Consider the following 13,010-nt stretch of genomic DNA (forward strand, 5'->3'; position numbering starts at 1 on the left):
TATCTGTTCAATCAACGAAAGCATCTAATGATATTTAATGATATGCTTTAATGTAGTTTCATCTTTGCCCAATGGTATTTAACAATGTCGTTCTTAATTGTTTTGTAATAAAAGTAAATCAGGAGATGAATAACTTTTAGTTATTAAGTCATTTTCATTTAATATCAGAAAGCATAATCTTGATATCTATTTTCCTTCATCGGGAATAAAATTGAAGTTACGGTTTCAAATCGCAGGTTTTCGTACGGTATCTTTAAAAACAAAAACAAATTAGTCTGCCACAAAAGCTCTACAAAAAGTAACTGACTATGATGTTATCTTATGTTTGACGCATCAGACTTGCTGATTTGTTTGAAATAGAAACCTAATCTGGATATAAACCGGTTACTGTTTATTTTCAAATCTACCAGGGCCGGGGAGTAGCAAAATAAACTCTTAGGAGAGTTAAGAGGATTTTTTCGTCTCGAGTATAATCCGCCTCAGTCTGTGTTCTTCTTCTTACGGAGCAATACCCGTGGGTGAAAATTGTGTGGGAGGCAACCCACACCAAAATGACAAAGCCCAAGCATCAGTCAATGCATGGCATCTTCATCAAAAAACACCCGATCCTTTTTACAAAGTCAGATCTTTCTCAGAGATGAAGCAACTAACTCAGTGTTTTCATAACCCTATACGGGTCTGTGTTGTCTTGGTTTTTTTTTTCCCTCAATCACGTATCTGTACGGTTCATTTCGGACACACGATCTGAATTTCATTTCCAATTCAGCCCGACTGGATACCGAGTTTCCTTCATCAAGTGATGGAGTTTCATCATTATGCCTAGGCCTGCATGAGAGATACCTGTCACTTAGCAGCGCAGTTCCGGAAGATGAGATTGGGCACAGAGTCCAACACTTGCTGTGACGAGACGCATGTGAATATTGTATATGTGGATTGGGTTTTCAGTCCCTGCCTGCTTCCTTGGGTTTTCCCCAGAATATGCGTGCTTGCAGTATTTTCCTCCCACCTCTATACAAAAAACTGTAACTTCTTATCATTGTCTTCTCTTTACAGGTTTCTTCAGGCTTGCGAGTTACAGTGCCTATATATGGCACTTTCGTGGAATCTTTGGTTTCATTACCAGAAAGAAAGAAATTAAAAATATGACCATTTTAGGCGGCAAAAGACCAAATTTATGAGCACGAAATTTACTTCTCGGTCAGTATTTTAGGCGTACGATTTGCGAACTCTGCTTCATCGTGGAAAAGTATGTAATACAATTCCGTTCCCAAAACTTGTACCTGTAAGAGTTCTACAGTAAAAAAAAAATGTCCTCGGTTGTTCACGTGACAAAATTTGTATTCATGTTACTGGGCATGCGCGGTCATGTAATGCTATAGCTTAAAGTGCAGTGCGCATGCGTAGTTGCATGAACAGCCAATTTAATGCAGAAACATTTTATGGTCGGCCACCACATTGTGTAATGTACCAGCAACTTCATTAAAATGTGATTTTGGATAGGCAGTGCTTGGGTTCAACGTCTGTGCCCTTGCACGTACGTCTCTCGTTATATGAATACCTGAGGCTATACGCATGTTGTATGGACATCTCATTTAGGGTGCGCGATTGCTATTTTTGAGCGATGGAGCATATAGCTGCGCGCCATACCTATAGGGCGTTTGTACACCTTTTCTCGCTGTATCGATCTTGCGTATATAGCTAAAACAATATTGCTGAATGGTGTTTTCAGAAATATGAGCGTCAAAACAGTCAAACCAGACTGTAACCACAGTCGATTTACGAGGGAACAGCGGCAGCTGTCGCCCACACAAAATGAAAGAATTCAGGCGAATTTGAACCACGCGGTAATGAACTTCAGTAAGATCCAAATTGATCACTGAAATATTGATTTTCTTTTAGGCTTTTGACAGCAGTGGACGATCTGCATGATCTGCAGTATTACATTTGACACTCAATTAGAACGGCATCTACCAAGTGGTTTGAATACTGATAATTAGATACAGTTAATTTCACACCGCAGTGCGCGCTACAACTGGTCTGAGTTGTGCAGTAAATTTTGTGTAAAACTTGACATCCTGTAATATTTATTTCAAACATGTTATACCATTTCGAACATGTTATACCATTTTATATTGATGAGTTTTTGTTGTGTGTGTACAACCACAATTAGTGCAAAATTAATCGTATTACCAATTTGGCCTTTTTTTGGGTCCGATTACATTCAAAGACATCTGTCTACCTGATTTGATAAATGCTGTGGGAGAAAAAAAAAGTCGGTAATTAAAATTAAAATACAGTTTTATCTATTCCATTAAAAAAAGGAGCCATGCGTGTAATTAGATTCTATAGGAGTAAAACCACATGTACTCTTTTAGTGATGTAGGCCCTAGTTGTAACGGACCTGGACACAGACGTGATAGCGGGTGCACAATGCATCATCTTGCTTCTAGGCTTTGCATGAACTTGGTATACTCTTTTTCCTGCTTTTTTTCAGGGCATGTGCCAGGGCTTTCGCATGATGACATGTTGTATGCGCGTTCAGAATTTCGTAAGACGAGATTTGAATGTCTAAGCACGCTAGGCAGATGAAACCCAACGTCTGCAAGACATGCAAAAAAAGGGGTGGGGTGGTTAGGGGTAAGGGTTCAGAGAAGATATCAACTCTATACTGAAGATGTAGGCGTTGTAATTCTCGAACCATAGAGTTCAATTAAAATGCCATGGAAATCCGTTCATGCAAACCAGAGACATAACAGACTATAAAAGGCCCCGGGTTTTTTTACCCATTCCAATGGGATTGGATTTACACATTTCATTTAATTTACAATCTGATGCACTGATATCACTAACTGTGTAAATCCCATTGAAATGAGTGAAAAACCCATAGCTTGTTTTAGAGCTCTGATTTGCATGAACGGATTTGCATTGCGTTTTCACTGATTATACCCAAGATTGCAATTAATATGCTTCATCAAGATGAAACACTCAGTTTTTGAGAAATTAAAGGATATCTGCTTGAACAACTTTTTGGGAACACCATAGTATCGTTTCCTTATTTGGCGTTTTAATTTAGGAAAAGTACATGTTTTACGTTCTTATTGGCAGTATAATCTATTTTGTACAAAATAGGTTGGTTTCGAAACGTTCAGGGGGGAAAAAGGACACAAAAGCTGTTTTGTTTAACAAAATAGCAACGTACCGCCGATTTATTCAGTTCACGTTTGTGGGTCATGCTCGCCGGAGCGTCAAAGAAAATCCGCGCCCCCGTCTTTTGGGGAATTCAGTTCGATGAATGTTGTATTAGGCCAAAAAAAAACATGTTTAGCGTCCCCGCCCGCTTCCTTTTTGGAGGCCGCCTCCTTTTTCTTTTTTTTATACGAAAAAGAGATACATTTTTAAAGGGACAGTGCTTTCAGAAATAAATGGATTTGGAGGATTAGTATGTTATAGCAATTATTGTCAAACTGACTTGTTTCACGTTTTGGGCTTGTATAGATGCTGGAAAAACTAAGAAAACCAATCACGTTCTTGTAATCTGGTTCCCTGACCCCACTTAAGATGAAATGGAGATATGTATAGACTTTGGGGATTGTAAGGTTAGATAATCAGTCTAGCAGGCTTGTACTCCTTCACAGGTGTGTAATCAGTGGCAAAGAAAATGCGGAGTAACTAAATTTAAAAATTCAGGAGCACTTTTTGAAAAAAGCCAGTTTTCTCCAACGCTGGTCGGCCGACCAGCGTTGGAAAAATACACATATGCAATGGGCGGCCATTTTGGAAGGGAAAAAAGGCCTCTTCCTTCCTTTTTTTCAAAAAGGAAGGACGCTAAACAGGTTTTTTTATTTGGCCTTATACGGATGGATACTATTATGCTGGGTTTTCTAAGAGCAAAACATATGTCACAACTGAATTTCATGTAATTAGATTTCATTTCCTGGAGTTGATACCTTTTTTTTATCCTGCCAGGCTTTCGGTTTTGGTTGGATAGTCATTGAAACTAATTTTGCGGCTTTTATTTTCGGACTAGACCGGTAACGGAAGTCTTTGAAGTATGGAAGCCTATACATAACACCGTGAGTTTCTATTTACATTGATTTTCATAATGTTGCCGATGGGTGTATAAATACACACGTTTGTGTAAAGTAAAATACGTTACTCGAGAGCCACCGTGCTGACGGTAAAATAAAATCTTAAATAATTTTTCTAATAAATGAATAAAGCATCGGCTAAAAATTGATGGATTGTTATGGTATTTTTATCCAGTAATGAATGACCGGACTCACGGCACAAACGATAAACGAAGGATCGTTGGGGCTGACAGAAATTAAAGATTTATTGAAACGGCTCATGTTGGTATGCATAGCAATCTATATTCTGTAGGGTCAGATCCATCCGCTTCGAGTTCAGATCTAACCGGATATAATACACATCGCATAATGTTGGCTCCATGCGTCACGTTGGCTTAAAATATCTGTGCAGCTGACCTACTTAATTTTTTCGTACATAATCATTTTGGAAAACGAGGCTGGATGCAGAGAATTATATGTACAATAATTTGTTTTATTTCAAAAGGTATAGCATTCGAAACTGCGCGGAAAGTAAACACAATAGCAGAGTTTCAACATTAAAACAAAGTCATCAACCAAGCTGAAATTGAAAAGGGGGCGAGGTACGAACTAAATGGAAGATTTACACGCATTTTGTTTTTTAATTTTAAGGCCTTTAAAAATTATTTTGACTTCAAAAATGCAAAAACAAAGCCACATTGGTGTGATAAACAAAATGTCCACGCCGTGTATATGCCTATATCATGCATGCAGCACCGTCTTTTCCTTAATTAACCAATCGAGGACGTATAACGACGCCATGCGCATTGGAATGAAACCCCGATCATTATAATCAACTTAACAGCTACAACTCCACAAGGACGTCCAAGATTGAAATATAATGTAGTCCAGTCCGTCTGGAGTATAATCGGCTTTCTGAAGAGGCATAGTCTGGCGATACCCAGTAGCCGTTTCGGAGCATGTTGGGCCCGCTTGACAAACCGGTGTCAATGACTCTGACATTTTGCAAAGCGGTTTGGGATATTATCGTGGCGAAGAATTGAATCGGATCTTAAAAGGCATGTCGGCTTAGCACCGTAAAGAAAAACAAAAAAATTGATCTGAGAAATTAAACCAGAAATTGTGAGCAAAATATTTAAGATCGATCTCCACACCAGAACATTTTGTGATACCTTATTATTCAAATATTATGTAGAACTGTACTGATTTCAATTAATTAAAAAGAAATACCCCTTTTCTTTGCGATGATTCATTTTGTAAATGATGCGAGTATGTGCACATACATGTATAATTTGCTCCATTTATAAAGTGTATTCGCTTAAAGTACTCCTTTAAAATTGCCACTTGAAACCACCGGATGTTCTAATTTGTGAAAAGAACCAACATGCTGTCCCAATTTCCTACGGGTCGCGACAGCGATATTCAACACCAGAGCACATATAGGCGTACCTGCATAATTTCTTCATCTACAAAGTGATCATCTTGGCGTGATACATATTAAATTACTCCTCTACTTTAAACCACCCAATGTTCCAATTTTAGAAAGAGACAAGCGGCTCCTGCTGTCCCAATTTCCTACAGGTCGTGACTGAGTTATTCAGTATCGAGGCATATTGAAATTCAGCCCCTGACAGTGATGACGTTCACGCATCAAAATCAGCCAGGTATGGCTGGAATACATCCTTAGACGAATGTGAAAGGGATATTTTTTTCAGCGGGGAACATTTTCTGCTAATAGATCCCATGATCCAGCGGGAGCGACTGGCGGAACGATAATTAAAGGTGAACATGGGGAAAATGGGGAAATTTATCGATTCTAAGATAAATCGTTGAAGAAACGTTCCCCAAATATTACAACCAAACGTTGATAAAAAAAAACGCAAGGAAACCGCTTTGATTATACCTTCTGCAAAAACACGTTGTTTTGTGTTGTTAAATTCAATTGTTTTTTGCTGACGCTACCATTGTTTAGCCTATTTGTTGTTCTTCCCACGACTTTGATTTAAAAAAAATAATAAATGGTTGGATGTCTAAATGAAATGACCGATTTGTTGCAATGCTGCAGTCGGGAAACCAGACAAACAAGTCTTGCAAATAGCGAAGCAAAGAAATGTGTCCTCGAAAATTCACGAGACTACGCGAGACTGTCACTGTGGAAATGACAAGATGATTGTTGAATTTTACGTGCACACGATTAAATTTCCTCAAACTCTTCAAGATTTTCATTCATAACTCTTACCTGGTATTGATAAAAATGATAAGTCGTATAAGCGAAGCCGAGAGTAAAGCAATATACGACAGATTGATAATATTAACCTTATAGTGTGAACAAATGCAAAAATATTATTGGCACATTTAAAAGCAAAATCCTTTTAAAAATTATATATTTTTTACTTAGGGCCTACTTTTTCTACGTAACGAAATTGTAATACATGTACTATACTATTTCCTGTTGACAACTGATGGTTGCGATTTTTTTCAAGAAATAATTTTCCAACATCCTCAACTGCGGTTATCCAGGATGAACACGAGACACGTGAATTCAATCAATTGACAGATTGGATGGCGTATAGCCTATAGTCAGAGATATCAGATGAATTCTTCGAATTGGCAGTCCCAATACACGATGAAAACATAACATGTTCTTCTTTTGGAAACCACAGAAGGAAGCCCTTTACGAAATATCCTGTTCCCCATTTATTTAATTCAGAAGAGACATTGATTGTTGAATACGAATGTTGATTTTGTGGCTGTTTATCCAGGATGGTTTTCTTTTCGCGCTAAAATTGACGTTTCGATCGTTGCAAAATCGTTTTCAAAGGCAAAATGTTCTGCTAGGATCAAAATACCCTTGAAATCTCTGTCAAGTTGGACTGAATTTTTAGTCAAATTTCCACGTTCTTATAACATCAATCTTTGTAATTTTTAGGTCGCCCTAGCCTAGCCTGTAAGCAATTTGTCTGCAACAATGGTTTAAGATTATATTTTTCTGTGTGACATTGGAGGAACGTGAATGTTGCCCATGGATGTGCCCTTTAAAGGAACCTACTCGGCCGCGGCTCAAAATGTTGTGATAAATGGTCCGAATACTGACAGGGCAGGGCGACTTTTTCCTCCTTCTTTTTGTCTCTTTTGTTTGAAGGAAGGAAACGTGTGAGAAATTTATTCACCAACACACAATCCGTGACACGAACCGCCGGGTAAAATTAATGTACGTACAGCCGCAGAACTAGCGCGCGATTTGGTACCGTCGTGACAGGGTCTGTGACGCGAAGGGAGCGGCGATGTCGTGGGCTATATAGAAGGCATAAAAGTACAAAAAGGATCATTTTCAATTTGGATCTTCAGGCTCTAAAACCCAAAATCGATCACTCTGTAAGATTAAGCAGACTTGAGGCGGATTAGACACTTTGTATTTTCTGGGAAATGATAAGAACTTGACAAGGGCGGATTCATGCGGGGGGGGGGGGCGACGAGGGCCATGCCCCCCCCCCTAAAAAAAACGAAACCAATTTTTTTTTAAGTGGCGTCGCAATAAAGGCAGGCACTGCGTACACCACCATCTTTTCCTCCAAAAGATGTAGTTAAAGTGGTCAGAAATAGCCACAGATCGCAGGGGGCCTTTTTTTCGGGGCCCTTAAGAGGGCCCCGAACCCCACGCCGTATTTTTGGGACACACTTTTTGGGAGACCACAAAAATGTTTGGCCCCCAAAAAATTGTGTTCTGGATCCGCCCTTGGACCTTGATAGTTATTACCATGAATCGTGCAGCCTATTTGGATTATAATTAAACCTGCAATACATTGCATTGCATTATTCTGATATTGAATTTATTGTCAGTAATAATCTACAGACCAGTGGGCTGACAAAATGGCGGAAACTACATATCCGTACAAATTAGTCTATCGTTATGCCATCAAAGCAAAAGAACTGGTAAAAGTTTTCACGCATAGAGGCCTATGAGTCATTGCAAATTATACTGTATACTTGTGTTATCCATTCGACCTTTCCTATGTATAACCGTTTTTGTGTCAGAGCATTTTACATTATATTTATGCATCGGGAATGCCGTGAGCATACATTTTGATAATATCGACAGCAAAAGGCGACCAGACTGGTTACTTGAAGTAAACTACAATAAAGAGGATTTTGATGGAGGTTGGGTACCGTAGGCAAGGGAAAGTAACACTAGCCCCTAACGCTATCACTGTGTTTTCCTACTGTGAAATGACAAGGTATCAGACTATTGATCAGCAAAATGGCGTCGTAAGACAGAGTCTAGACTTGCATTATTTGGGGGTAATGTTGTTACCAAACTATACGCAGTATATCATAGATTTGGATGACAAGGGAATTATATTATTGCTACAAATACATAATTTCATATACATTTTTATCATAACATCAATAGCGCCAGTTTGTCAAAGCAATGCACTTTTAAGAAAAAAACTAGAATATTTTACAATCTTGCTGTGGAGGCTTGTGCATTCGAATCGATACTGCAGCAAAGTGTAAAATGCTGTGTTATTTAGCAAACTGACAAGCGAATCACCCGTCACTATATATATGTTTCTATTATTGATGTATACGAACGTGGTTGAAATTTCCACGCTTGGGGGTTAAGTGTCATGAAACATGACATTTTCGATAACGGTCGAACTCATTTCAGGAACTGCAATTGATCCAACACACTCTAAAAAGTCCCGGGTCAGATTTGACCCAGAAAAGGGTCACGTGGGGCCTGACCATTTTCCGGGTCAAAAATGGCACTTTTCTGGGTCAACATGGACACTTTTCCGGGTCAAAATGTCAAAATGACCCGGAAAATGAGTCACACAGTGTAATTGTGACCCAGAAAAGTGTCATTTTTGACCCGGAAAAGGGTCAGGTCCCACCTGACCCTTTTCCGGGTCAAGTCTGACCCGGGACTTTTAGAGTGCAGAGCCACTATAGACCTACTTTTTTTTTTTTTAATAACACCATTATAATGTAAAAGCCTTCAGAGGGGAAGATAGTTGTTTTCGATACCGTTTGAATAAACTATTGTCTTAACTGATCTTTGAAATGTTGCCTGATTTTTTCTTTTTCAAATGAGAGCAATTTGAACAGAAGCGTCAATGCTGACGTAAAGGCTTATTACATCATCTCCATCTCTGCATGCAATATCTATGTCAAAATAAAAATGCACAATCCTTCACCACTAACAAAGAATATCCGCAAGAGTCAAGATGTTACAAGGTTATTGGTGGTAGAGTGTGAGTCGACGAGACTCCGGAACCGTTGCTCCGTTCGTACCCTCCCCTGGATTTCTCGATCAGTTCGTTCTCCTCAGGTACCCGAGAGTGAGTGTTCAGGAGCTCGAACCGCGCCGCTACCTCGGCTAAAGAGCAGGACATGAGACTGTTTCTCCGTGGAGGTGGATAGAAGGTTTCCGTTGTGATTGTACTCCGATGTTGGGTTGAAATCTCCGGCATGGATCGTCTACGGGCTGGTACCGGGGTGGGGGTGGTAACGGCGTTCAGGAGGGCTCTCCGAGGGCTAAGGTGTGCCCCTCCTCCGCCCCTACCTCTCTGAGTCATACCCTGTGTCATCACAGCCGGGGTGCTCTTCCTACGACAGCTGACTTGGCCCTCTTCGATGGTCTCAAGGAGGGCGGGGTTGGAGCATCGCCTTGAGATGGAATCCTCCTTCTGGACCAAGGTAGCCGGCGCGCTGTCTCGCCGGTACAACCCCGAAGGAGGTCCTCCTGCTGCGTCCGATCTAGACTGCCATCGGATGGGGGTCACCAGCAACCGATCCTGTAAGTTCTCTATGGCAGGGGATTCTAACTCCGGTAGGGTATCCTTGTCCATCCCCTCATCCTCCTCTGTGACGCCACTCCCCTGCCTCTTCTTAGCAATTGATGCTTTCTCCTTCAGGCGAGATGTTGCTGATGATGATGATGATAACGAGGATGACATACCGACGTCTATGTCGTCAAGCGATAAGGAACGAACTCTGGAATGATCCTGCATGGTGGTCGACGGCTTCACCTATCGTTAACTGACAGATGAATGTTGGCCTTAATCATCAACATCCTGTACCACTGTACAATAGTCCACGTTTATTTCCTCTTTCGATAGTGTTACACTTCAGGTGAGGGTCACAGACGCGATACTAAGCTTTATGTGCACAGGAAAAGACTTGACGTTCACACTATGCAATTTCAACTGGTTTCAGTACGTGCCAAAGAAGATGTTTTCAAAACTACTCACCTTACTAAATCCACAGATCTGAACACTGAAGATATAAGGAGTTGGGTTGATGTTTTGAACATCCTTACGTTTCATTTAATAGTGGAGAAATATAAAAGTCGCTTTCTACAACGGTGGTAAATTGTGGTCTTTAATGTTTATCTTCCACAATATCAACGTCTTCACGCAGTGTATTCATCTCGGGATTAAAGCACAACACATCCAAAGTGGGCTATGAACCCACGACAAGGTTTGCCAAAACACAGAAGCACTCACACAAAGTGATGGTTTACTGTCGAACTGTTTATAATCCACTTACTAATATAAGCCTTCTGAATAGTAAAGGCGTTCCTATTTGACAGACAGGCAGAGAATCAACTGGATATAAGCAAGAGCAATCTTACGATAACGGCTGAAACTGTTGACCGTTCCTCAATTGCTCTCGAGTTTTTATTCCCCGAAATCCCCTTCACAGCTACTGCACGAGTCACCAGCAGAGCTGTGAATCTTTATTGATGAGAGCCCAAAACTGACGAGCAATTCACAGTGGCTATGGTTCCCGGGACTCTCCGCCGTTGTTTACTCATCCGTCAGCTTGCCGGCGGGGAAAAGGTTGAAGCCACTTTAACCATCTCTCTGCCGCTGATGACGGCCGTCAAATAATCACACACTATACGGCGAAATCAAAGTGTCCTCAAGACAGTCAATCTAACCGGGACACAGGCTCGAACATCTGCGTCCCCTTCAGCGATAAAAAACACAGCCAGCACCCAAAAAAACCCTGGTGCTTTTATTATAACAGGCGCAAACTTGAGGTCATTCATTAGACGAATCCCCCGTTGCACTGGCTGACACGACTATTGCATCTCATTTTCCAACCAGGGTTAATATTTTCCCAATGGTTATTAAAATCGTATGCGCCGAGCATTGATGCGTAACCAACTAGCGCTCCACCGCTGCGTGTATAATGTGCATGCAGATTATTCCTTTTTTTTTTAAGTACCATCGGTCACGCAGGTAGGTTTTATTGGACAGATGATAGCATGGGGTAGGTCACTGTTGCAAAGTCCACACTTTGTGCCTACATCGTTGATCACAAGATGCTCAAAATGTCAGTGTTCTTAGGTCTCCTTACCGTCTCGGTCCTGCCTCCTCACACCCCTGGCTCTCTCGTTGCCTCTCCCCTCGCTAGAGCCGATGAAGAGAAGCGATTTGTTTTGCTCCAATGTACACATCTGATGATAAGGTTGTCATTGATCGGGAGATGGAGAGAGCTAGGTGGTCACGTGATTCGTGTGTCATCGCCAGTCAGGTTTATATGCGAGGGATGCAAGAAGAGCATGTCTCGGGAGTAGAGGTTTATTCCTCCTCCCCAGGGGCCGATTGGCAGGCCCTTCCTCGCCTCATCCCTGAGATGGTTCAATAATAACAATCACCTTGGCTCGCATAAGCTAGCAATCGTGGCCGAAATGGCACACATTGGGGACATGCGCACATTACGCATAAGCGACCGATTTCATCACATGCATTCTTTATGCATCGGAATTGTGTGTAGGCGGATATTCGCTGCGATATTACCAAAGGCAGAGTTGACTTGAACTCGGCAGGCGCGAAGCTGGCGCTAAAAATAGAACGCCCTCTAGTGTTAAAATATGCAAAGCGCAGTAATGTGGAAAGACTGGTGCTAAAATAAACATGGAAGATATTATTGTCTGGGCACTTGTCAGCACGTACGCCCTTGGGTAGCGATCCAATTGTGATAAATTAGTCTGCCTGTATGCGTGACACGATTCCAAAGGACAATATATTTTATTTCCAGGTTCCATTGCTCTTAACATCTTTTAGTTTGAATCTTTTCTTAATCAACCTTCGTTAATTTTAAAACTCTGATTCCTGTTTCCTCATTCAGTTCTTATTAAAATAATTGAAGATGAGTAAGGTCTTTTTATTTTAATCAATTTAAGCAAGATTAGATGCCTTACGTCAACAGGGGGCGCCCTGCAAGTAAACAACATGTGAAAGTATGTTTTTGGTGTTACACACTCTTTAAGACATCTGACAAGAAACAATTTTTTTTAGCATGGTACTGTATACGGAAACGTTTTATTACTTTCTTAAATATTGTGGTAACAGACAAAGTGCACTTCAATAATTTAACTTTGGAAAGTCAATAGAAAATACATAAAATATTCCATTTCATCCTGGTCTGTACACTTAGTTGCCCTGGCAACCGTTGCCCAGCAACGGGCAACTGTTGGTGTCTGAGACGACATAACAACACAAGGTTTTTTTTTCAGTGTTATTTTTCGTTTTCAAATACGAAGTTGCTACAAAAAAATACAATAAAGAACAGCAATTTGAGATTTTTTTTTAACTTTTGATTTCTGGAGAGGGCAGTAATGTTTTTGTTGTTGTCAATACAAAAAGAAATTGGTTTATATACAATAATTACAGGCCCAACAAATTTGTAATTTAAGCAATATGTATAGGCAGCACAGGAATTTGTAAAACAGTTCATGTTCATTTTTAAAAAAAAAAGTTTTATTATTTAAGCACAGATGAAGAAATTTCAAATAAAAATTATAAGATTCCACTGATGCAGCGGACATAATTATTTCAAAAACCTTTTAAAGTTTTGTTCCATGGATGAATTTGGTTCAAGCTCCTTTAGGAATTTTGTTCTGGAAAGATGGTCAGGTGTTTTTCAGCC

The 13,010-nt window shown here is 40.3% G+C and overlaps 1 protein-coding gene across 1 annotated transcript; it reads right to left on the reverse strand.

Annotated features, from left to right (window-relative positions):
* Nucleotides 1–8,649: 8,649 nt before the first annotated feature.
* On the reverse strand, nt 8,650–11,889 carry LOC119736863. The gene has a single exon (XM_038210873.1). The coding sequence runs from the start codon at nt 10,079–10,081 to the stop codon at nt 9,299–9,301; it is 783 nt and encodes a 260-aa protein (XP_038066801.1). The 5' UTR covers nt 10,082–11,889; the 3' UTR covers nt 8,650–9,298.
* Nucleotides 11,890–13,010: the final 1,121 nt, after the last annotated feature.

The sequence above is a fragment of the Patiria miniata genome, unplaced genomic scaffold (assembly GCF_015706575.1).
Source record: "Patiria miniata isolate m_02_andy unplaced genomic scaffold, ASM1570657v1 HiC_scaffold_3, whole genome shotgun sequence".
NCBI classification, from domain to species: domain Eukaryota; kingdom Metazoa; phylum Echinodermata; class Asteroidea; order Valvatida; family Asterinidae; genus Patiria; species Patiria miniata.

Bases quoted from the DNA above. Each gene is read 5' to 3' on its own strand.
- LOC119736863 (XM_038210873.1), bottom strand. From the start codon at position 10,081: ATGCAGGATCATTCCAGAGTTCGTTCCTTATCGCTTGACGACATAGAC.